Source organism: Liolophura sinensis, chromosome 10 (genome assembly GCF_032854445.1).
Source record: "Liolophura sinensis isolate JHLJ2023 chromosome 10, CUHK_Ljap_v2, whole genome shotgun sequence".
Classification (NCBI taxonomy): Eukaryota; Metazoa; Mollusca; class Polyplacophora; order Chitonida; family Chitonidae; genus Liolophura; species Liolophura sinensis.
This window is the reverse complement of record NC_088304.1, coordinates 17,761,676-17,789,084: the sequence shown is the minus strand read 5'-3', so window position 1 is coordinate 17,789,084 and position 27,409 is coordinate 17,761,676. Positions and strand designations below refer to the sequence as shown.

General features: G+C 38.7%; 1 protein-coding gene across 2 annotated transcripts; it reads right to left on the bottom strand.

Annotated features, from left to right (window-relative positions):
* Positions 1-6,926: 6,926 nt before the first annotated feature.
* Positions 6,927-24,522, bottom strand: LOC135476830 (uncharacterized). Of its 2 annotated transcripts, none has more exons than XM_064756962.1 (6): positions 24,416-24,522; positions 12,679-12,837; positions 10,208-10,388; positions 9,288-9,425; positions 8,657-8,792; positions 6,927-8,248 (listed from the first exon to the last, which is right to left on the bottom strand). In XM_064756962.1, the coding sequence occupies exons 2-6, from the start codon at positions 12,816-12,818 to the stop codon at positions 8,100-8,102; spliced, it is 744 nt and encodes a 247-aa protein (XP_064613032.1). In that variant the 5' UTR covers positions 12,819-12,837; positions 24,416-24,522; the 3' UTR covers positions 6,927-8,099. The 2 variants fall into 2 exon arrangements, with proteins under 2 accessions (XP_064613032.1, XP_064613033.1); XM_064756963.1 differs by lacking the exon at positions 24,416-24,522 and adding an exon at positions 24,244-24,323.
* Positions 24,523-27,409: the final 2,887 nt, after the last annotated feature.

Below are 27,409 nucleotides of genomic sequence, written 5' to 3'. Positions count from 1 at the left end.
CGTGAATACTAATTGGTTTCAGCACTGATCGTGGCGTGCTTCATTCATTAGAATGGAAACGCCATTAAACAAACTACCACCACGTCCACACACATTGTCTAATCTTTCATCCGGCACCATGGCTCAGTTCAAAACCTGTCCACATTGCATTACAGATTTACCAAAAAAATCTCCACTTATCATCATTTCACATTTCTCCATGCTTCACTAATTCATTTTGATGGATAAATTTTTCCCATCTCGTATGACTTTTTGGCCAACTCTATATAGTTCATTGTTTTCCGTTAGTTTTGCGTCAAACAGAGCATAATTCTACATTTCAATTCACTTTTTACATTGTATACGGTTTCTATAATTATCTGAAAATTTTGTTTTCAAAAGAATCCTAAGGGGCTCAAACATTAACTTCCACCCAGTTAGGATATCCGCCTGTCAATAACTCTACCCATACATAAAAATCACGTTCTTGACCTCATTTGTTCGCCTTAATTTACTTTAAAGTAAAAAGAAATTCAGAACTTTCAGAAATCCGTCACTGGTCTAAACTGTTTGGCGACAATATATCATGCAAATGAGGCAGCGCAAAGACTGCCACAATGCAACATTCGCTCGCGGATCGCACATGTAAACCATACGACAGATTAAAATTATACAATTTTAATAATAGACTTATAATTATAAGTCTAGTAAGCCAAATACGATCTTCCATTTTATCCATAATGTGTTATGTCGTCCAGACCAGGAATGGGGGGGGGGGGTAATGAAGTTAAAACATCAGCACAACAAGTGCTACAGCCTGTGTCAGCCTGTGTCATCTCTGAATCTGTCCTTAGAACTCAACCCAGTTGTGCGGTAGAAAACAACGTCACGACTTGTGTATGATTAGAACTTCTAGATAATCATATTCGACTCAGTTTGCAAGGATGTGCAATTTAATTGTATCAAAACGATGTTACTTGAGGTTTTTCACACGTTCCTGTTACTAGCTACTGAATCATTAGAAATCTTTAGATTAGAAACTGAAGGCAAGGAAAGTAATTAACTCGTACATTGTCGACAAACCGAGCCGTCTGCCGGCAAGCGCGTCCGTGACTCGTTAGGTATGTGTATGCAGAAAAAATACTCACCTGTAGCTTATCCTGTAGCTAAGATGAATTGATCTATCAGAAGTTTAGAATTTTCTGTGAAATGTATGAGGTGTTTCTCATATTTTCTTAATCATGGTCATGGTATATTATTGTAATGTAAAAGGCCATATCAACAAGGCCTGCTTCAGGTCTGATGTCTGTCGTCTTGTGAAAGGTCACTGCGCATCATTCTGTTTACAGTATGTGAGAGGCCATCATTATCGTCCCCTAATTTCGTTTTTTGTTTTCTTTGACGTACCGTAATCATTTTATGTACAGTTATGTGCAATCTCAGATTATTTTGTTTTTCTGTGCAGTATCTTGTAAGATTAAAACGAGTGTTGCCTTGAAGCAGTCTGTTCTCTACTCCGTAATGGTTTCTTTGTACACATAGCTGTATACATGGCTGATGGGGCCGCATTGCCATACGCATGTACGTGTATTTTTAAGGCGATCTGAGCAGAAGTATTCCTGCTATCTATTTCAGACTGAATTAGTTTGGTAATTTGGTGATAGCGTTATATGTCCAACTCCTGTTTGTTATTTCAGCATGGAGTTCAAAACCGCATTTTGTTTTCCTAAACTCTACCAAAGACCATGGATTGGGGTGATAGTGGTAAACAGCTGTTCTTGGCCAGTTTCCTTCACCCTTTACAGATAACTAGCATTAAAGGCAAAGAACCCACTCACGTGCATTGGATGTTGGATGAAAGACCATTAGCATTGTCCACATACATGGATTTACTTTTATAGAATTTTTTCAACGTGTAAAATATATTTCAAAACTTTAGATTGTACGGTAGCCTTATCTGACCATATAGTCCTGGACAATGTTTAATGGTCTTTCATCTGATATGTACTCCATTTTAGTGTTTTCATTGCCTTCAAAATTCAACTTAGCGTTCGGGGTATATTTCAGCCATCCTGTGTTATTCAGAAATCAGTGCATGTAGTACCCTGTTTTCCACTTTTCAAACGTTTAAATAGATGACCATAACCTCATCAGACTAATTTACTCCATCTGACTGGTTTGCTCAATCAAAACAAGCTAGGTTTCTGGTCATTTTTTTTCTTCTAGGGTAACAGCTAGCAAAAATAAGCCTACAGGTTCATTGTGAATAAACGAGGAGAGTTATCGGCCCCTGTTTACTGTTGATTTGGAGTTTTTGCACAGAGAAAATATCTACAATTTTTTAGGTGTAAGTCTTGCCTGGTCTGGGTTTTTCTCATGTGTGTATGTAGGTGTTATAGTGTCTCTGAAGACAGTCAGTTAGTCATAAATTTCTGGTATATTTATAATCGTTGAAGGTTTCTGTTCTTTGTTTTACCTTGTTGCTGTAGCAGTTACTGGTATTCTGTGGATCACTCAGTGTGTTGCTGGACCTGGCTTGTCCTGAGCTTAAGCTGAGTATAAGACTAAGTACTATTTGGTGATTTATAATTTATTAGTTATATACATTACGTTTGTTAGTTATTGTTAAGTGCTAAGTTCAATTCCTGTAAATACGCTATAACTTTCTACACCTTTTTGCTAAGGGCTCCGGTCGTTTTTTCCTTTCCCTGAGTCGCGCAGGGTCTACTTTTCTTATAACTGTATTGTGCAAAAAGTTGTGGGTAGCAGAAAATATGCTCAGGAAATCCAATTCACATTGCCAGGAACATGATTACGATTCGTGTCTGAATTAAAAAAAAAAACACCAATATGTGCCAATTGTGGGAGGGGACACAGTGCTGTTTACGCTGACTGCCAGATGCAGAAGGAACCAACAAGGCACATTACATTAACGTCTCTAAAAAATAAACTGTTTACGGAGAACGCGTCTCTCGAAACTTCCCAGTTGCTTCAAAATATATCCAGCAGGGGCTCGATGACAATGGAGTAAATTGTGGGGCTTCAAGTTCTCACAGGCGAAGACAAAGCGTGTGCTGTTTGCTCGGAGACGACCTAACTTCTTGACCCTTCTGTATCTTAATTACAGTGTAATTAAAATCTCTACTAAATTTAAATACCTGGGCATGATCGTCGACAAGTGTCTTACTTTGTCAGAGCACATCAACTTGTTTATCACTACTGTATTTCTTCAAAATTTTCGGACAGGATTTGAGGTTTTAACCACGGGGGGGGGGGGGTAATCCTTAATCCCTATGAGCATTAGGAGTGGGAAATGGGGGAATGGGTAAATCTTTTCAGGGCTAACTCAAAACCAAAGCCTCGCTTTTTGGGAACTTGACAATCGAATGGGCCAGAGATGTGCAGGGCTGGGAGCTCCAGGGTCTTAATGCTAGCTAAACACTCCCTGCAGGCTTAACAGATCAGATATCTTGCAGCCCTTTACAGTGGGAACGGACCTCTGGGGCCTACATCTGTGTGAATATACCGCCAATACCTATTAAAAATTGTATGTAGTCGGAATCGCACCGGAATAAAACATTTTCCTCTTGTCTAAAAATGTATTGATCGCCTGTAGTTGGTCTCATTTGTTTTAGTTAAAAAAAAAGAAAAACAGAAGAATCATAATTTGAAAGATACACATTTGGTCTTTACTCAAGATTTAATGGGAAATGTCGCCTAAAACACAGCTGTGTACACCTGGGACAGCTTTGTAAGGGGGTCAAAGGATGGAAAGGAAGAAGGGAGGGGGCATCTTTAGGGAATCATGGAAAAGTACTTTTTTTAACCTTACCTTAGGCTGAACAAAACATTGCCTAACATGAACACTGCACTGCTCTGGCTTACCGAAATTAGTTTCGGCATTACAGGTCGGCTGTCATTAGAAAATCCATTTTCACCCAGTTTGTTTGCATCAACATACAAACGTTTTCACAACTTACAAATGTAGGCTCTAATGATAACAATTGTAGATCATGTGGAAATTTCGGTGAAGAGATGTCAGTCTACAACTGACTGAGTGTGTTCAAATATAAACATTCGAGTTGTATTGATATGCAAATGGCAACTTCGCCCAGCTCTGGGTTTGAAGTTAGCCTTTGAAGTGGCAACATTGTTTGTGGGATTCGTCAATCAAGGCACAGGCCCGATCAGACCACGTGTTGTTTTGGTAATTGTTTTCAGTTCTTATCGCGGTAATAGATTAAATGTGTCGGGAACATCTCTGTAATACATTTGCATATTTATATATGATGACTTATGATCATCGAAATGATTTTGTGTAACAAAGTCAAAAGCAAAGTCTCCAGAAAATGCGCAGACTCATCACTGTGCACGTGACGGTGTGTCAAATCAAAAACTCCCGTCTGCTAGTATAGATTTGGCGGGAGATTTCACAGTACTCATTATTCCAAGGGGCGGGTCAATTACAATAAGTTCTTCTAATTGGTTATGTTGAACTCCGTACGCTGTCAGCTACTTTTACGCACGCGTGACTGTGAGCTTTAAAAAATGAATTAGAATGGAAGGAGCCTTGCACAAATACAATGTTTAAGAATTGTTGTACTATGAAGCTGGTAATGGGCACAGTGTGAAGGTATCCAGTTCCACACATACGAACACAATGTTCAATCGATGCGGATTAGTGTCCCAACCAATCGGAAGCTTAATAATGCAAAGAGGCTTGTTTTGTGTTTTGGGCGGGAATAGGGGCGCTAATGTAAGTGGTCATTCATCATTTATCCTTATTCTCTAACCATTAGCCAACGAAGCAGTCTCCGAGGGAAGGACGTTTCAGAGAAAAATATAATGTTATTATCGATAATCTCTCTTGCATCAACCAACACCAATCACCAGCTCAGATCTGTGTGAAAGGACTAGGTATAATCCGTGTACTGACATCTGTTCAGAGCAATCTCACATGTCCCCTGCAGGTCACCTGGGGGCCGTTTAGCATTCTACACGTGCTAAGTAAAAATGGCAGGATTAAGATGACTTGAAATGCAAATGATTTCAAGCCAAGAGCTTACAACATTGGTTCAATGCATTAAAGCCTCACAGGTAAATTAGTAACGCAAATGAAAAACAGCACGGCGGATTAACAAGAATTTAGAGGTTTTTAATTACAATGCTTTTGATATTTAGTAAGGAATGGATGCTGAAAGTGTGGGTGTTCAAATCACATGATGGTTTGACAAGGGTGATATGTTGTGTGTGGGAGAGGGGGGGGGGGGGGAACGAGGATCCACCAACCGAAAGTGGACAGGATATATTAGGCACCTGGCTCAGAGTCCCAATAATCCAAACGTTTGAGTTCATTATGTTGAGATTACATGCATTTTGATTCAATGCAATTTATCATCTGGATACCTGATGGTTGGGCACTTCCTTTAGAATTCCAGTACTAGATCGGCAGTTATATATAAAATATTACTGAGAACTTACCACGATAATGCCAGCTATGGATTTTGGAATCTTTGAAATGATTTATGGAATCATGGGCCGCTGTGACTAAGTATTTGTGAGAAGGACTGAACGAAAACGTTAGCACCAGTATGGAATAAGTTTCTTTGTGAAAAATTTTTAGTAGAGTTTAAACTGCAACCATAGTACCTGTAGTGTTCGTTTACTCGGCTCTCAATGAACGGCTAAAAGTCAAACCCTCTTTTTGTTCTTTTTGTTGTTATTGTTGCACTGATACTTCAGCGGTCATTTACCAGTAACTGACAGTAGAGGAGAATAGGCTAGCCCTACGCGCAATCATGCGTGTCGGGTAGCAGCCACAGCTGTACAAGTGATAGGTTGGGTAAGGAAGCTATAATCCGCTTAGTTTGCGTAAACACCAATCAGCCACCCGCCTCGTCTGCATGAGGATAACTTGAAGGCTCCCGAGCCGTTTAACGTCCCGGGAAAGATCTGGTATTCTCAAACGTGTTGTCCAAGCTTGTATTATTCCTCCTTTCTCGCCTTGTTATATTTGTATTTCAAACATTTCGTGTAATTGGCTGTTGCAAGTTCAGAAGTTTGATAATCCAAATATCAGTGAACTGTGTCGTAATTGTTACATTAAAACAAATTGGCCTGATTACTTACAAATCTTTTCCGATGTGTCTAAATGCCATGATACGTGTAAGGTTGCGGCTGCTATAGGCATCCCAGACCTTAGCTATGGCAGGAAGTCCAGACTGTCCGAACACGTTTCTGTCTATACTGCTGAGTTTACAGGTATACTGTTGGCTCTCCAGCCTTTTAATGTTTTTAAACAGTTCAAATGTGTAATATTGAAGGATTCTCTTTCTGCCTTGCAATCTCTGAAATCTTTAAAATATCAGGAAATGCTTGCCTATTGTCCTTGACATTTTACGTTAGTATACTTCACTCTTTAATAAAGCGGTGCCAACATAAAAGTTTGTTTTCATTGGTTTATGGCAGAGTGACTGGAATGATAACACAGAGAGGAAGTTTTGTTATCAGGTATCTCCCCTTGTGATCTCCCAGATTCGGCGGCTTCCGACGAGACGGGCCGATGTACTTGTTCACCGACTATATATATATATATATACATACTGACTGGTGTTTTACGCGGTACTCAAGAATATTTCACTTATATAAGGGCGGAAGGTGGAAGGAAACGGAGGAGAATTTCGAGGGGGTGGGGGGGTAGCTAATTTTTGTATTCATCCTGTATTATTCAGGTATGATTGCATTCTACCCTCTATTTCACTTTGTTAGTATTTTTGTCAAATGATCATAACATTCTCAGAGGAGTCTTTGTTCTTTCTTCTCCATCAAAACGATTCTAGTTTCTCCGGTTCTTTTATGCTTTCTCAGATAAAAAGATTTCACACCTTCATTTAAATAAATAGTCTTTAATATTAAACACTCAAAGAAGTACATATACACGACATCACAGAAACAACAAACATCACAGAAACAACTTATCATCAGTGTTCTTCTCAGACGCAGTGCAAAAAGGGCATTGGGAAGAACAATTCTGACGTTTGGGTAACCCATTGGTCAACCCTGCGAGACAGTAACAAGGACGCCAAACCACATACAAATTGAGTGTTACCGGCGCTTTCCATTTAATTTTACAAGGAATGCGTCCTGACCGAGTGGTTAATGGTGCTTGTCTGTCAAGGACACAAAAATACGGGTTCGAGTTGCGCAGTCTAGGGTTCGTTGAAAACTTCTTTGCTTTCATCAACATAGTGTGGATCAATGTCTATGCCTAACACACAGGAAAGTTCGTCAGCAACTTAATTACCAAGTGTCGGTGGACTACATAATAGTAATCAAGCAAATACAATTTTAAAAAGCCCACCGTGATCCGAACACGTTTGAAGTATAGCTTTGTTCTCCATATTAAGTAACGCTAAATTTATTTATTTATTTCATTGGTATTTTACGCCGTACTCAAAGATACGGTAGGGGGAAGCTGGGATAACGATAAATAAATTGGCTTCATTGTTACCACTGGTATATAAAGTAAAGCAATATAATTCAGTGAAGTGGCTTGCTGCTTATCTGAACAAGATGTTTGAGGTCTCGTGTTCAACTCTAATTGCGTCCGCCACTGCTCTATGTCAGGATTTTGGTCCGATACAAATAACCATGGTTTATTCACACACAATCCGCTTTCCTCTACCCATAAAACAGTCAATACATAAGACTCGTTATCAAAGGGACAAGCACTATAGTATTTCCTCATCCACACACGTTATGGTGTCACTTGTCATAGCACATCGGACTTTATGTTTCTCCATTTATATGGCTGATCATATTTGTACCTGTTAATGCATGTATCAGTAGGGCCTGTATGACCAGGGCTCCACCAGGGTGAACTGTCATACCAGTACAGTCAGCGTACCCCTCTATTTCTCTGATTTGCCATAACTGTAGTTCGTAAACTGCTCTATTTATCTGATTTGTCATACCAGTAAGGCCTACACCCCTCTGTTTCTCCGATTTCTTAAATCAATACGGCCCGTAGGCTGGCCTAAATCCTGGATTGGCGAAAGTTCCGAAGGTGTCAGCTGCTATGTTTCCCTGTCTCGACATCAACTGCTACCCTGCAACTGTGGTCACGCAACTCCGTCACTTTTGTAAAACTCTATTTGTAATATCAATGACACAAGGTTGGCTGTGGCCATGACGGAGAGTAATATAATGGGATCCAATACCTTGGTCTTCCAGTATACGTCACTTACAATCATCACCAGAACTTTTCCATCTGCAAAGAAAAAATTTAAAGTATCCGCTCATTTCTTGTTCGCAGAATCCATCAAACATTACACTGCAAGCTATGACAAGAAAAACAATTTTTTGGAAAAGAAGGACAAGACAAAGTGTATATAAACAGATGGAGTGGTCTGTGATATCGTTGACACAAAGCTGCCAATTTAACAGTATATTCATTTCGCAGTATTAATAAAATATTTTCTTTAAAATTACGCTATAACTTCACATGAACATATTTTGACTGTACCATAAAAGAACCTGATGTGTTTCATGCCCTTTTTCTAATCTTAAATGAAATGCAGTTCCAAAATACATATTTAAATATGTGCAATGAGCCATTTTGAAGTCATGTGGTAAAACAAGCTAAAACAAGACGGCCAGCTGAACTACATGTACTTACTCTCCATTTTCTCTGAATGTAGCTTTGTTAGAATGATCTGTTTCTGCGATTTGTTTAAATGGTCGGTTTGGTTTAAAGTCTCGGTTGTGATATTTGTCAGTCGGTTCTCCATGCCAAAGAGATTTGGCATTGCTATCTGCAAAACACAATATTGCATGAGAAAACAGAAAAGCACGAAGAATAGAAGTGCACCGTTATCAAATATTCGTTCTTATGAAATAGGCTGGGTTTATGGGAAAAAGGAAAGAACTGGTCCTCTTCAAGTCTTTCATCTTTGAGGCCGCGTGTTCGAGCCCGATGCTCGCTGACTCACCTGCGATTTTAAGAGGTTTGTCGGGTACATGTACCTGGCGAAGGTTTCTATCACCTTTAAACCTGACCACAATCATATAAGTAAACTGTTCTTGAGTAAGGCGTAATTTAAAAACAAACCAAACCATTTAAAACAATTTAGCATGTTCTGTTTTATAAAAGGTGAGAAAAGAAGTCAGGAAAAAAAGAAACCTGGTTCACTGGAGTAAATGGGTATTCTGTTGTTTTTGGAATTGTGTGGCAACAATCAAAGCTAACTGCAGGCTAAAGTGTACATGTACTTTGAGAAATTAGTTCTTTTTTCACGCTTATCACTCACCTTTGTAAAGTACCAGCTATGTTTTAATTTCTTCCAGTTTTTGCTCGCCAACCACATGCATCCGATATGAAAGGTTATAAGCATGGCCAGAATAACGGCGCTGATAATGTTTACCACATTCCGACAGAAACAAGCTGTCTGAATCAGAGAAAAATAACAACAAATCAACTAGTTTGTCTCTAGCAAACAGAAACAGTTTAGTAAGATCTTATTTTGTCGCACGATGGTGTCAAACAACAGTGTAATACATTTTGTAAACGCCACGTCGATAATAGCTGAGGGATATCAAATAAACAATCATTAAACAGTGTGTTTTTCGATATAAAAATGACAACGTCCAAAATCGAACGAGAAGGAATTGTCTTTTGTAAAACCCACCCCAAAAATAAGTAATTTAGAACACGAAAACTATATATACATTTCACATCTTTGAATATATTTGAATAGCCTAAAAAGTATACATCGAGATCATGATACCACACAACAGCCTTTAAACAACTAATAACATGTGACTCGCTTAATGCAAAAATCTCCAGTTTTGTCGCCGTTGTGATTGATTGTCACTGCATGATTAGATCGAGAGACGGTTCTTTGTTAATCTCGCATTTTAGATATTCAAAACATCTTATACAGTTTTGTCTGCAAGCCAAGTTTATCCGACAACCTCTCTGGATAAAAAGATCTGAATGATGCCAAAATCACATCTTAGTTTTAGTCACCTGTGGACAAGCCAAAGTTTGGGTTCCCATTAGAGAAAACTGATACTTTGCCGTTATCTATAGCTCCAAGAGCTATAGGTTTATATGCAGAGGTTTTTGTTTTGGCGACGTGTCTGATTCTTTCAGATTTTACGAAATATTTCGTATGTTTTAGGTATGCAACGAAACCATGACACCCAGGGATCAATGAATTACGCTTACCCCTATGGCAGCGAATGGGTACACGAAAACTAGGAGCCAGATCACAAAAACAGCGGCGTCTGTCGCTATGCTGTAACCGCCACCTAGTGGTAGAAGACGAAAATACCGTGGACCGCTTTCGGTGTTCTCCAACTTCAGTTTCTGAGCATGCCGCACGAGCTGATTGTGCTGATAGTAAGGCCTGTTAATAAGTTTACAATAAACTGTGTCATGTATGCATAAAACCTGTTAATTGCACCAATCTGAAAAAAAAAGAATTATAAACAAGGCCGACCTCGCCATTGTACCCAGTATAATTATTTCATGAGTGCTCAGTCATACAACATAGAAACAGTCTAAATTAATAATCAGTATAGAGGAAAAACGAACAGCGAAAGACGGAAATCTTTGTTATTTGACGGGTGTCAATTAAACCAGTCTTCAGTTAAAACATGAATGTGTAAAGCCATCTTTACAGCTTTGTATTTTCCAAGTTTTGAAAGTCAAAGTTTGAAACTCAGGTAACTGTCCGAATAACATACATACGATTGTCAATACTATAGATATAGTCATGCGTGCAATGGGCCATGTGACGCAGCTCTACTCATGCGAATATGTCTGTCTGGAGAAACCCTACCGAGGCCATAAACTATGATCCTATTCATCTCAAATTGCCAGCAAGCCAATCCATCCGATTATAAGATTGTGTTCTCGATTGACGTGTTTTTGCTTTCACATAACCGCATAACGATATGGAGAGGTTTCCTATCGATACTTTTACGGTTATGTTTATCGTTAATTACCGTAGCTGTATCAGTCTCTCAGACTGATACGTTATTGTGGGTTCACTGCAATTAGCATGACAGCATGCAATCATTGATCAATTCTGCTTAAGCCATGGTTGTAGGGGGTGAAAGTTGCCAATATTTTTGCATTTAAATAAACAGTTGATTAAAACCAAAACTTAGAGACCAGATTTAAACTTATCGGTGTGGCCATTTTACAACTATCACATTGCCTTTGTTTCCATGATGTCTACTTTGCATTGTTTTCATATGATCGTTCATTTAATATGATTACAACACAGCATTTTAAGTAATTCTAGACAAGTGACATCTAGTAAATTGCAACTAACATCGCTGCATTTGTTTACCCAATTCTGTTTACTCCATGTTGCTGGGGGTGGGGGAGGGGGTGTAAGCTGCTATTGTTCATGCATCTACATGAACAGTTATAACAGAGCCCTAAATGAGGTAAATAGACAAGAGGCCGTATTTCATCTGTAACACGGGGCCATTTGTCAGCTGCCACACCGTCATCACTGCTCTGCTTCTGCTCCCTATGATGTAGTCTTTAATATCGCTATTTGTGATCGGTTAGCGCAATGCACGTGGTTCATTGTCATGTCATCGGACACAAATTACAGAGATCACCAGAGTACAGGCATCAGCTGCTAGATATATAATATAATTACGATTGAATGTAATAGCAGATTTACATGGATTTCCCCCTAGCTCTGCCTGTTTTTCTTCCAACAAAATGCTGGCCGCCATTGTATGAGGGAAATATTCTTGAGTACGGCGTAAAACATCAAGCAGAAATAAATAAATAAGTAAAGGAAATACCTACAGCATATATATTAAAACCAAAACAGCGACGACAGTGTGATAATTGGCAAATGTTCAGACGTAACCGGTGAATTACAGCCTCTCCTAAATTTACCTCAGCCAAGGTGTTATTCTGAATGTCCATGCAAGTGTTTAAACAGTAGCAAATTACACGCCCCCCTGGGACCATGACTTAAGCAGAATTAGTTTAATGATGTGGTTTAGAGTTTATCAGACGTCACTGGTCTAGAATTTTTAAAACTGCAGTGCTGTGAATATGTCATACAAATAAGAAGTTATCAGGATCATACATGTACATGCCATCTTGACAAATGTCAATAAAGCACAAAGTTTGAAGCGTTAAACCGTTATTCATATGCCGTGCTCCGCCTGTTCTTGTAAACAGTAACACTGGTTCGTTTCAACTGACTCTTCAATAATTTGGATATCAGGTGCTAATACATTGCTTTAAGTTTTTTTAAGTGAAATATCCATGTGTTTACGGCGTAAAACACCAATCAACTAAGTAACTAACACAATTGCAAACCAAAACATTTAAGTAATTTTAGACCGTTGACGTCTAATAAATTTGTTATTAACACGACTGCATTTTTTTTTACCTATGTGCCATTTCACTTAAGCCTTGTGACTACAGAGGGCTTATAACTTGGTGCTACACTATTTAAGCATTTACATGCAGTCCGTCGTATTAAACTGTCGATATGGAAAGAGAGGGACGCCGGGCATACTTTAATACATGTTTAACCTCAGCTTGTGACATACAGCAAGTGATGCTTAACCAAGATTACATTTAAATGTAGTCATGTAATGTCTGTTGCTGTTTACTTGAACGGAAGCTGCATCGATGTTCAGACTATTTCTTACCCTCGAAGTAAATTCCAGACTCTCCCAACATCACGTGACTCATATGACAGCTTTCCCGCTAGTGCCACTGCGAGGTTCTCATTCATCTCGTCTTCCGTGTTTTCTTGGTACGTCACTTCCGGTGCATGTGTTGTTCTCATGTGCAGGTAAAGTCGGATTCTGTTTAAATGAGAAACTATGTTTTTATTTGATTGGTGTATTCAACTATATTTTCACGTTTCCATTGTTATTTGTAAATCCACAGTTTTCATACCTCCCTAATTCCCAACACTGAAGTCCAGCAGAATCATTAATAACAATATAGTTATAAAAATGTAATTGTTACCGAATCCCCACAAGCAGTGAGAGAGTAGGAATCCATAAATTCTCAGTCTGAGGCCGGGTTTGAACCTGCACCTTGTGTATTATTAATGGGGTGTGTTGACAGTTTCTTTTTTTAACCCGTTAAACTGGTCACCTGGATTGACTTTATACATGTATTACATTTCTGACATCAGAACATTTTGTCACTACGGATTACAAATTGATGGTAGATAGTCCTAATTTTGACACCCAATAAATAAAATGCTTCTTTGCAATGACGCATACGCGTAGATTGAGAGGCTGCTACTCCTCGTGTACGAGGTATTTTATCAGACATTGGGCAGTGCGCTTGCTCCGAATTGCCTCTGTCAATCGCTTTGGTATAGCTGAACGTCACTACAATGAACTGTATCTGTATACCCGGATGTGACATTTGTCAGCAAATACGCATATCGGCATTGGACTGTATGACATCAGGACTATAGACTAATTAAATCCTATCTAAATGTGAAGTGTTTGTCTTATAAAACAAAACTTTTGTAAACTTTCAATGCAAAACACGTATTAAGCATCCCTTTGGAGCATCCTAACTACATTTTTGAACATTTCTGACAATAGCAGTGTCCAATTAATTATTCAAAATTTAATGTTTATTTCAGGTACATTTCTTTAGCACTTTAATGGTATCAAATTTGATATTTTTGAAAAACGGAGGAGAGGTACCGTACAACAACACCTGAGGAATGTTTACATGATCGTTTATACATGTACACGAGAAACCGAAAGAGATATGCACGCTTTGGTCACGTTTTATGCCGATGTCTTTGAACATAGGCTAATATTCATTACTAATATTTTTGTTTTGATAAGGATTGTTTTGAGCTTTTTATTGTTGCGTTTATGTTTTTATCAATCCAGATAAGGTGAGAAACAAATTTGCAAAAATATTACATTTGAATGGCTTTAAGCTATGGCGATTAGTATCTTAGAGGTGAAGAATGACTGAAAAGTTACTTGTAAATATGATCATCAGTGTTTTTTTCCGATTCTTCTGTGAGGAGAAAAGGACATTTGAAAATTATGTTTTATATGGTGGGTATTTAGGACCACCTTTTGGTATACATCGTCTTAATATAATAAAGTTCTAAATAAACATGGCACACAATGTCCAATAAATACATTTGGATATGGATATGAACTTTTCATCTGACCAATGTTATAGATATTGCAATTTGATCATTTTTATATATATCTAACATATTCCAAAATAATATCATAATTTAGATTTAAAAAGCATGTGTTTAGACGTAAACACCAAATTTACATATTATTAGCCATGCATCATGCAAAAACCACATATATCAAAGGGTAGTTCGAAAACCCACCATACATTTTTTTATGTCCTATTCCCTGACAAGAAAAATCTAAAAAAAAAAAACAGTTAACACAATATTTACGAGTAACTTTATGCGCCTTTCCGTCTGGAATTTCCACGATATGTATGTTTTGTTCTCCTCTAAGGCTTCACAGTCTATCCTCTGCAGAACTTGTTTTTGATTTTGATGCGACAAACAGCTTTTACATGAGCCATTAACTTCACGGGAGGTCTGGATGCCTTACTATGGCTATTTTACGATTCGTTTTTCTCAGAACATTAATTTTATCAGGGATACTATTCCATAGCCGTATAATTTTCCGAGGTTTATGACCCATGTTAATTAATCATGACGCAAATCACCCCGAAACGTCCTAATTGTGGTTATGACCACTGCCTAGATTAATGTGGCTGGTATCACACTGTTGCCATGGCACCGAAAGTAACAACTACGACAGGTGTCTTTTCATGCTTGGCTCTTGAAAACACGTGACTCTTAATAGACACTGCAAGCGCTTGTTAAAATAAATTTAGATACATGTGGACTAAAGATCTTGAGTATCTTGAGATCATTTCTTGAGTATCAGTATTATACTGGTATTAAATGTTACACCTTACTTAAGATACACTTTTGAGCAACTAATCTCACATCAGAGTTTACAGATTCAAAAAGTAGACCCCGATCATCGACCATCTCGAATGTAGCTAATAATAACACACATACCGCTATTTCTGACAAAATGGTGTTCTTCCTTTTTCTAAAAAAATAATCAACTTTCTAATATTTTCATAGTTCCAATTCCATGTTTGACTTTATGTTCATCAATCACCACGACAATCTTTCAGTAATTTATATGCCAAACAAAGAACTGGACTTCCAGCATTAGATCTGATATGTGTTTCATTCTTGTCATGCACTTAGCTTTCAGAAATACTGATCTGCACTTTTCCATGCCTTCACTAACCTGGAGCTCGGTTTTTTTTAGTTTGCTGTCCTCACTATGTCAAAGGTGTAGACTACATTAAGGTGTTTCCTTCAACCCATCAACTTTTCTGACTTCATATCACATAGCTAGTGGTGAATAATAAAGACCACAGCGTCGCAATAAGCCCAATCGGCGTTTTCAAGGATCTCGCGAGATCACGCAAATATCGGCGAGACATGTTGGGGTTCTGTCAAACCAACGTAGATGAAAGGCGTTATCTTACGGTAGTTGATAGATTCAATACACATCAATCTATCGACTCAACGGTACCGTTGGCGCCTAACGTAAAATCACGTCTTTTAGCTGAGGTAGTTCGTTGGGGCTCCCACATGTCTCGCCGATGTCCGCGTGAACGCGCGAGACCCTTAAAATGCCGATTGGGTTTATTAACACAAATGTACCTAGTGAATAGACATCAAGCCAAACTTCGCTAACTGCCATTTTTACATCGAGTTGGAAGCTCACGGTTTCGTCCCCGAAAAAGCTCTAGGGCCTACACTATATAACGCATTTGTATTTTAGCTATGAACAGAAGGAATAAAAGGAACATTTGTGGAACAAGATGGTCTTGAGAACAGTCGAGTTCATTCTATAGCATCGTAGGCTCCATTTGTTTTAATTGCGATGTTATGATGTTTATTATTCCAGCGTAACGAGGTACTCTGAAATAAACATTACATTAAAATAACAACAAACCGATTTCTTCTTCACACTTTGAGGACACCGCTGGTGACAGGGTCAAGTCCCAGCTTAGTACATGTAACGAGTCGTTAATGTGAAAGCTAAACTTGGAACATTGTCAATCGATCTCAGAGGTACGCTTAATGACAATAAATTTCGCCCACGACTGACATGCTCATTTTTCCTGATTCCTGATTCTGGGAATGATATCCTACTGGAAAATTGTTAGTTTCAGCACCAAAAATAATATTTTGTGACATTCCTTTGCTTCCATTCATTTGTGTGAAGGAAAGTTTAATTCATTTAGGATATTCCTACTCAAACTTTCCCTATATAGGGATTTGTAATTACATATGCTGTGTATTTTTTTTCTTTTATACAAAAGTGATCTGGTTTAGTGGTAAAGGATGCACCAGAGCTCAAAATAAACCACAGCTCTTGGCCAGGTCATAATTACCCAAAATCTTGCAGTTATTTATTTATTTATTTGATTGGTGTTTTACACCCTACTCAAGAATATTTCACTTATACGACCGCGGCCAGCATTATGGTGGGTGGAAATCTTGCAATTAACATCACGGCAGTTTTTTTTTACCTAATTCCACTTATGCCATGGTGTTAGGGGTTCAGTAATTTGCTAATATTTAATGGTGTAGAAAACATAAAAATGACATAAAGTCCAGATAAGAGTTAGTCATAAATACGATCTTTTATATATTTAAATATTATACATATATATTTTTTATTTTTCTTTAAAGAGAAAAAGACTTTAAAGAAAAATAATTTTTGCATGATGAGTATTTGGCACCACATTTGTTGTTTATTGTATTTGTGCAATAACGTTATAAATGTTTTCAACCTGGATTTTTTGATCATATTTATATTTTTACTATATTCCTAAATATTATCGTAATTCAGATTAAATACATATTTTTTGGATATAAACAACAAGTGTACAGCCAAATACATTTATTAGCCATACCTTACATCCTTTTTTAGAACAACATTATACAAAGACGATAAATACCAAAAGGTGATCCCAATTAACCACCATACGAAAAAACATCATTTTTTTGTTTTCTTCTGCTTTAAGCATTTACGTGAATGTGTTTGCCAACTACATCCCACTATCGTCACTGCTCTGATGTTACTCTGTCTGCTGTATTAATGTCTATTATATGTTGACAAAACGTCTGACTCTATTAATCAGGAATCGATGGGTGTGAAATACCCAGCGAAAGCCCCACACACTCTTAAGACTAGTACACTGCCAGCTATGCAGGTAGACTGTCATGTGCACGGTGTATAAGTTATGCACACAGAATGTCTGGAAAATACACGTACACTGCTGCATGCAAACTATACAGTATCCTCTGAAAATCGATAATCCCCCTATATACGCATTCGTCGTTAGCTGAATTAGCTACTTCGGCGTTTCATGAATATTGTTCTGACTACCTTGGACGTTAGAGGTAACCTATAGCTGACGAACAACATTCATGTAACGTCATGAACAGTTAGTTACACGGGGATTGTGTAAGAGCACTGTGCAAGTGTGAATGTCGCCTACTTACGCAAGTATGCTTACACAAGACACACTTCAGTGGAGTCCACGGTTCCCCAAATAGCACCCGTATCCTCACTGTTACTCACGATCTATTTCTTACCACACATGCTTTATCATTGATATCAGTACCAAATCCTGTTAATCGCTATACCAATATCTACTTACTTGTCATATCGAAATTTCATATCCTTTCCACGGTTACCATGGTAACCGGCATTGCGTCTGCGTTAAGGCACAGCGGTGAAAGACTTGTGTACGTGCATGGCGACATTGAGGCATGAGGTAGAGGTAAGATTCCAACCCTTTCTCCAGGTAGGCGTGGCTTAAGCAATAATCATAAATATTAACGAGTATGCTATACACTCGTTTAACCGGTCGTTTCCCAATCTTTCCCTTTAATAAGCCCAAACGCATGGTACGGGGGGATCTGCTGATTTGATACAAGGACCTGTGGTCGTTATCAATATCAGTATGAGAGCCGAACAACTGCAATGTGTCCAAAAATGTCCGATCTCCATGTATCGTATTAATAGTAATCATGACTGGTTCAGTCGTTAGGTATCACATCGGTATCCTGAAGAGTGGCATTTGTCAGAGAGAGTGCATATCTGTATTTGATCTGTATCTTAATTCTTCACAGCACAACAACCAACACATCAAAATAAGCCTCACAACAATATAATATTCATTTATTTTATTTGATTGGTGTTTTACGCCGTACTCAAGAATATTTCACTTGTACAACGGCGGCCAGCATTATGGTGGGAGGAAACCGGCAGAGCCCGGGGAAAACAACAATACAGTAATACAGATCATAAACACACCGCACACTACGCTAATTAAATTCTTTCTAATTATGTGGCATTGTATCATAAGACAATGAGATCGGCAAGAGCATTATATAAACACACCAAAAATCGACTTTGGCATCATTTTCGTAATAATTGTATGCATAAATTCCAAAGGAAAAAGGGCTTTAGTGGTTGAAAAGATTGAAAATTTACGGTAACCCTAATTACTGTTGATTTAGTACAGACTGTATATAGTCAATGTTTAATAACGATTGTTTTGAGCCTTTTATTGTTCAGTTATGTTTAGGATAAATCTAAGATATGGTAGAAAAAAAAAACAATTTTGTTGCACAATAAGATAAATAGATATATTAATTACATACTGGGAATGCCATAGTTTTCCCATTCTCTGGTGAAAAGAACAAGGGACAAAAGCAATTTTGAAAATAGGCCTTAATTTATCGTTTATTTCACCAATATAATAACCGGTTCAATTGATCAAGCTTATTTGGGTTAATCAAGGTTAGACCGAAAATCTCTGGTATGGTGTCTGAAGTTATTACATTAATCTAGAATACTGTTTCTGATATCTAAATGTATGAATGTCAATGTTGGTTTCTTCCATCAGCCTTTCATCGCTAGCTGCTGCAGTACTTAAATAACTTCATGAATTTAAAATTTTACAAAAGTGAAAATGGAATAACTATAAAAATTAACAACATTTTATTGGTAGGTGCAGATGCATACAGGAGTATACACTGGTCTTTATTCTGGTTAATTGTCTGCAATGCAAAATCTCTCAATCGTTCTGTCGTAATTCTTGAGTAAATCTTTACAATAATTCAGAACACATGTCATATCACAGAAAAGGTAACATATTCCAACAAATATATATTTACGTCTTTGGGAGTTGAGAAATCATATAGAATTACAGAACAATTATTGCTCCGCTTACGGCCTATATCAGTACAGTTAATATGGCACAAAGTTCACACATAAATAACTCCACATATAATATAATTAAATTTTTTTTTACAAAACATCAACTACATATGATATGTAAATTGTTTAAAGTGAGCAACATCATGTTGATTTGTTTATTTTTCCGTTACACAATACACTGAGAGATTATAAGAATATAATAAAACATGAATTCCATCAGTACAGGTTGCGAATATATTAAACTTTCTGATATTCATCACTCTGATACATGGTTATGATTTGTTACAAAACTGGTCACAAAACAGCCGTAACCGACGCACCCGCATGTTCATAATACTGACATCACCCAGCACACCTGTAACACAGTCATTCCCTAACCACAACCTGTGTGTTGATAATGCTGATCCCACCCAGTACGCCTGCAACACAGTCACCGTATTCCTAACCACAACCCGTGGGTTGATAATGCTGATCCCACCCAGCACACCTGTAACACATCACTGTTTTCCTAACCACAACCCATGTGCTGATAATGCTTATCCCACCCAGCACACCTGTAACACATCACTGTTTTCCTAACCACAACCTGTGTGTTGATAATGTTGATCCCACCCAGCACACCTGTAACACATCACTGTTTTCTTAACCACAACCTGTGTGTTGATAATGCTGATCCCACCCAACACACCTGTAACACATCACTGTTTTCCTAACCACAACCTGTGTGTTGATAATGTTGATCCCACCCAGCACACCTGTAACACATCACTGTTTTCTTAACCACAATCCGTGTGCTGATAATGCTGATCCCACCCAACACACCTGTAACACATCACTGTTTTCCTAATCACAACTCGTGTGCTGATAATGCTGATCCCACCCAGCACACCTGTAACACATCACTGTTTTCCTAACCACAACCCATGTGCTGATAATGCTTATCCCACCTAGCACACCTGTAACACAATCACCGCTTCCCCAGCCACAACCTGTGTGTTGATAATGCTGATCCCACCCAGCACGCCTGTAACACAGTCACCGTTTTCTTAACCACAACCTGTGTGTTGATAATGCTGATCCCACCCAGCACACCTGTAACACATCACTGTTTTCCTAACCACAACCTGTGTGTCGATAATGCTGATCCCACCCAGCACACCTGTAACACATCACTGTTTTCCTAACCACAACCTGTGTGTTGATAATGCTGATCCCACCCAGCACACCTGTAACACATCACTGTTTTCCTAACCACAACCTGTGTGTCGATAATGCTGATCCCACCCAGCACACCTGTAACACATCACTGTTTTCCTAACCACAACCTGTGTGTTGATAATGCTGACCCCACCCAACACACCTGTAACACATCACTGTTTTCCTAATCACAACTTGTGTGCTGATAATGCTGATCCCACCCAGCACACCTGTAACACATCATTGTTTTCTTAACCACAACCCATGTGCTGATAATGCTGATCCCACCTAGCACACCTGTAACACAATCACCGCTTCCCCAGCCACAACCTGTGTGTTGATAATGCTGATCTCACCCAGCACACCTGTAACACAGTCACCGTTTTCTTAACCACAACCTGTGTGTTGATAATGCTGATCCCACCCAGCACACCTGTAACACATCACTGTTTTCCTAACCACAACCTGAGTGTTGATAATGCTGATCCCACCCAGCACACCTGTAACACATCACTGTTTTCCTTACCACAACCTGTGTGTTGATAATGCTGATCCCACCCAGCACACCTGTAACACATCACTGTTTTCCTAACCACAACCTGTGTGTCGATAATGCTGATCCCACCCAGCACACCTGTAACACATCACTGTTTTCCTAACCACAACCTGTGTGTCGATAATGCTGATCCCACCCAGCACACCTGTAACACATCACTGTTTTCCTAACCACAACCTGTGTGTTGATAATGCTGATCCCACCCAGCACACCTGTAACACATCATTGTTTTCCTAACCACAACCTGTGTGTTGATAATGCTGATCCCACCCATCACACCTGTAACACATCACTGTTTTTCCCCCAAAATTAACTTTCAGCCATGGTTTATGATAAGCAGATGGTTATAGTAGACAGTACACTACATGTAGTTCTTAATCGATGTAAGGCCGTGGCAACGTCCTATGTAGAACATCAAGTACACCTGATCTTGGCAGAGCTGGGCATTCTAGAACTCTTGTTTTCCTTATCTGAAAAATAAGGGCCACAATTAATTCAATAAGACAGATTGATTCATTGATTTATTGATTGGTGTTTATGGCTATACTTAAGAATCTTTGACTTATATGATGGCGTACAAATGGAGGAAGCCGGAGTGCCCAGAGAGAATCACTGACTTTTGGCAAGTTACTGTCATCTCTTTTATATGTGACATACTTCAATTTTGTTTCATTCGTTAAGCACAATCAAAGTGTACTCTACCGTGGTGAACGGCTAGTGATTTCCAGTAAAAGTAGGGCAGGTAATATCAAAGCGTTATCAATGACTTGGCACCAAGGACCCATGTGTCTACACAGTTTGAAGACATGCGTCATAACAATGCAGCCATGACCCACCCCAATTAAGACTCGAAGGAATCAATGCAAATGCATGTGTATTGTTACGTAGTTATAAACTGTGGTGACAGTTTTCCACAGTTACCTTCATATCACCAACAGTGAACCACTGTATTTTGTGGGACAGTCATTTGAGGTCTGCGTATATACTAAATATGTTTATCCTGGAGAATTAAGATAAGACCATCAAAGTGCTATGGCTTATTAATTATATAACTGTGCACTGATACCAAGTCTGTGTCGGGTTTTGACCTGCAGTCTTTTTAATGTCCTGTGCACAAATGGTTGAGACTGGTGTAAAGTGTAAGAAACTTTAGATAGTTCTCTAAATCCAATACATGAGTGGCCTTCCCGTAAGCTCCCTCAGAGTGCAAAAGAATGAACAAAAGAAATCACTTTGTATTAATAAAATACACAGTCGCCTACTATGACGTACATCTTAATGCTGAATGTTATGCAATATATTGAAAGAAACTCAAGACTGGGTGGGATCATGGGGTGATAAATGGTGCCAACCATGCTATGCATGCGCGCAAATACAGTCCTTAAAATTATTATATAAAATAAATGATGTGTATAAATCACACTGAATGCAAGTTAACTTAAAAAAAAAACTACAACTTACCTCCGTTTCCGAAATATTTGTCCTCTTCATACAGAATGAACTTCGTTGTGGTAGCTTGCTTGTGGTGTGAAATGTCCGACAGGCGTGATAACTGTCACAGTCAAAATTTGGTCATTGACGTATCTGTAAGCGGCTGAAATATTTTGCTCCATCTGTCTAAATTCTTCTTTTCCCGCCATGAACAAAACCATTGACGTCGCTTATACAGCGTATTCGTTAATATTCATGACTATTGCTTAAGCCACGCCTACCTTGAGAAAGGGTTGGAATCTTACCTCTACAGAGGCATGAGAGATATCATATCCGCTTCCATATACTTCTTACAGCTCATGTGCCGCTCATTACACTTGCTTTACATCACTTCCGCCACTAGACAAGATTGGCCTTTAAAAGCTTGCTTAAATGTAAACTTAGCCTCACCGCTGATGCCCTCCCGTTGATCGGCTACATGTATCTACCGTCATCAATAAAATTGCCTCGGATGTCCATGTATATCTACTAATAATAAATGCAAATGTTAAAACCAAGTTTTTGTGTTTTCTGATATCACTTCTTTCTTTATTACAGTGACTCTAATGACCTTGGTGTTGTTCCATATTTCTAGTTATTTGCTAGTGGTAACACTGATGTAAAACGAGTATTGAGAGCGGCATATGCGCTGTATATAATATGACATGCTTCACGACTGATCGAACTCGTGCCTTTCCGTGATATTACCTCTGAAATGTAAAACTCGCGTGAAAATTTTTTCCAAAGCATAACTGAATTAGCCTTCACAAAAACCCAGTATGAATAGCTCAAACCCCCGATTTCATGTCTGTGAAAAACCCACGTTGAAGGCGCCACTTCAATTTATGTATTATATGTCTAGAGTTGTTTAATTTATTGTGTTCCAAATTTTGTGTCGTAGGACTCCTTCCCATCATAACAGCAAGGTATGAGGCTGGTTTTACACAACAAACGATGGTGTAAATAGGTTTTAAAGGGTTATAAAATATTATACATGCAGTTGATTTATAATCAAAAGTTTAGTTTCCGAACCTCTAAATATGCGCCCGTCACGCAAGAGTGAATAGCAGACAAACGAAGAGTTCACATGCAGTGGTCCCTGATGCCCAGTTCGAAAGCAACCCCACCCCCTCCCCCGGTTCTGCAACTCATGGTCAAAAGCTAGAAGAGGTTCTGGTAAGGGCAAGAAGAGGTGTTCAAGTGACCAATGCCCACCCACCGTAAGATAAAACAGTATCACGTGCACGTACACGTAGCACCAGCCTGTCCCAACAAGGAATGATGTTCACACGTGTATGCGAGCACGTTTAATGCACACAAAACGGGACAAAATAGGCTTCTGCTCTGGTGGTAAGACAAAACGTGATCGAATGTGTAACGATTAATGAAAAGCTTCTAGACATATGCATCATATATAGTGTTACATAGTTATATATAGTGGCAAAATATTAGCAGACGTACTGACAGAGGGACAGAAAATTCTATAACACAATACAACCCGTGATATAAAACCTTACAAAATTCGCCTGAGGAACTTCCGACCAGGCTTATAACAAAAAACGTATTCATACATATAAATATCGAGTTTAGTCAGGCATGAACTATAGTGGTTTAAGCTGGGCTGAGGAGTAGCCTGTCCCAGTATGAGGTATACAAAGACATAACCTATACGACCTGAGCACAGTTTCACTACGTACCAAGTCAATCACACCTTCGAATCTTCATATACATTCTACAGTGGTTTAGTCGTATCAATGTGGTTGTGCGTACTTCTGATATATACATTTATGTAGACCTACATGGAATCAAAGTGTAGGGAAATCTTGCTGACCCTGTACACTATCAGTTCCTTAAGGCCAGTGATCCTACCTTTTGACACCATATCTCCCAACCGGTTGTACAGCTGTCACTACACTACTTAGTGTAAGCAGCCAGTGCAATCAGAACACCTTCAAAAGTAACACACACCCTAGTTCCGGTCATACTGAAATGTATGTCATGAAGTTTAGAAATGACGCACCTTGAACGAGAGCTAGAACGCTCATGCACGGCGCAATACTTGAGTTACCCTGAAACTGTGTCACCGCGTTGAATGACGACCTCTGGGAATGTCACAAGCTCCACAAAATAAACGTTTTTAGTATGTGTTTCCGCTGCTCTTGGGAATTTATTCAGAGGAGTGTATACAGATAAGTGACTGTTTAAATGTCTTTGATTTACTACAGAAGGATGAGGTTTAAATTGCAGCTGTACTCAGGGTATGAAAATATATGTCATATGCAAGTATAATCTGTTCAGGGGTATTTCTACTGGTAGGGGATTGTTTAAATCTCAGTACGTTACGATATAAAGAAACGCCACGCACTGTATAGAGGCCTGTGTATTCTCCAACTTAAGAATAAGCCATTTTAATGGGTGGAAAGATTTTTTAAATGACAGTATTAATGTTACAATGTATGGATTGGTTTTAAATTCGAGCTTTTTCAACCCGGTACACGCTGTATAGGTAAATGGCTTATCCAGCTATAGGCAACAGACATGTCAGCAGGCATTAGGCGTTGTTAACATTTTACTTAAAACAAAAAGACCCCGATTCCATATGCTATAATGGGGCTGTCAAGGGCGTACGGCATGCATGTTATCATACTCCCCACAGCGCATGCTCTGCTCTCTACGGTTGCTTAATATCTCTGCCACCAGTAACGCCCTTCTGCGGACCTACATATATAATGAACATTCCTCAATAAAAAATGCTTGAAGTATCCCTCGGAATTCTGTAGTGAATAATTTAGATAAAAGGAATTGAATGTACATTTTATTTCATTACATAAGTTTTAATAGAACAAAAGTTGAGACGCGGTATTTATTTTTTCTGACATCCTTCCCTTCGTCGATCTTTGCCGTGATCCATGTAACCTTGGCAATGTTCAAGATTTATTTACAGAACAAGTCAGATAGCGGTTTGGAGTGAACATGACCCACCCAGTTTTACCGGGTTTGGCCAGCAAATATTGTAAAATACATCGCTATAGAGGCTGCTCGTTATTGAACAATAAATGTTGACTATGAATAAAATCGAACGTTCTGCGTTCAGCATTTATGTTTCCGAGGATCATTATGCGAAATGTTTCGTGATAATGATATATTCATTACGATGTGTGTGAAGTTGCACGCCTACATAACTTAGAAATAGGTGATTCCCCGGTTTTTTTTTGTTCGTTGGGCCAGTAGGGGAATTATCGAGTTCGCATTCTTTTATCCATGAAGGTAGAAAAGTCCTATTGTATCATGTGACCTGTCAAAATATTAGGCAACCATTTTTTATCACATTCACAACATGGGCGTCTGAAAATAATGCCCTAAAAGTAATTCAGAATAGTTTGTGAACTTTGAGAAGTTCCTAAACGAAATAGGTATCATTTGTGCCCCTGGAAAAGGGTGAGACAGCTGATCAGTAAATTGATGTCAACAAAGGTTGCCTAACATTTTCACAAGTCACATGGTACAGTAGGGCTGTTTTTAACTTTGACGACAAAGGAGTTCCAACTGGAAACACCCCTATTTGTGTCAATAACAGGTAGACGACACTCGTGTTGTCTTTTGCGCACGATTTTCTCCGACCAAGTTATGGCATGCATATCTGTACGTCACACATAGAAAATGCGTCAATGTTTTATCCAGGATACGCCGGTTTTCCTCCGTACACCAATCTCATCAGTAAAAGGACCGCTTCTGTTGCCTAATTGTTAGACCGCCCACCTCGAAGACGAGAGGCCTGGGATCAAACCAGGATCAGGTCACACCAAAAATTAAAAAAAGTACTTTTTGCTGCATCCCTTGGCGTTGAGACGATACAGCAGGAAAACAGGACCAGTTGGCCTGGTGTCAGTATGATGTGACTGGTTGGCCCGGTGTCAGTATGATGTGACTGGTTGGCCTGGTGTCAGTATGATGTGACTGGTTGGCCCGGTGTCAGTATGATGTAGGTAGGTTGTCATGTCTGGTGTTTTCTACATGACGCACGTACTTCAGTGACGGCAGGACTTGGGCTAAACAAGACAATGTGTATGTACATGTACACACACCTAATGACTCCTTGTCGTCATATGGCTGAAAACTCGCTAAAACCCCAAGCATACATTCATGAAGCATTTACATGCACATAAAAGACAAAAAAGCTTGAGTATGGAGTTATGTTGGCACCGCATGTAAGAACTACAGTGTAATAAAAATGTATACAAAATATGAGTTAAGGTAAATTATGACATAACTAAACATTTATTAATTAACACAAGTAATTTACTAAACCACGCTATATTTTTAACAATATTCCACATATACGTTACATGCACATCATTTACATTTGATTGAGATTTGGTTGCTCTGTATGCTGGGTATGTTTAGCTTTCTGTGTACTTTGTTACATTTTATTAATTCACATCACAACATGTACAAAAATGTGGAAATTTCACCAAGGCGTGAGGGAAAAGGATGTAAATAGCGTGGATGCAAAACGAGATTATGTACTGTTAAACCATATTGGCCATCAAGTAAATCTATATTGAGGTTAATACATGTATTTGCTCTATGTGGATAGGGGGCCTCTGTGGCTCAGTTGGTTGGCGCGCTAAGCACAGCGTAATGACCCTGGAGTATAAACACCAAAGATCTGACCAATCAGTTTGCACCTTACAAACATAAATTCAGGAAAATGAAATTATTTTTCACTTGAGCTGCAGTGGCCATTCTAACTTGGACAAGTTAAGATTCCTAATAGGCCTTTAAGTGACTCGTTCTCTCGGAAACTCAAAAAGAACAAACATCTTGAGGATCAAGTTTCCCCCGCCGTTTAGGAATTTTACA

Coding starts and splice junctions, on each gene's coding strand:
- LOC135476830 (XM_064756962.1), bottom strand. CDS start 12,818: ATGAGAACAACACATGCACCGGAAGTGACGTACCAAGAAAACACGGAA. Junction 9,426..10,207: donor ACCCATTCGCTGCCATAGGG/GTAAGCGTAATT, acceptor TCTCTGATTCAG/ACAGCTTGTTTCTGTCGGAA. Junction 8,249..8,656: donor ACATTCAGAGAAAATGGAGA/GTAAGTACATGT, acceptor TTTTCTTTGCAG/ATGGAAAAGTTCTGGTGATG.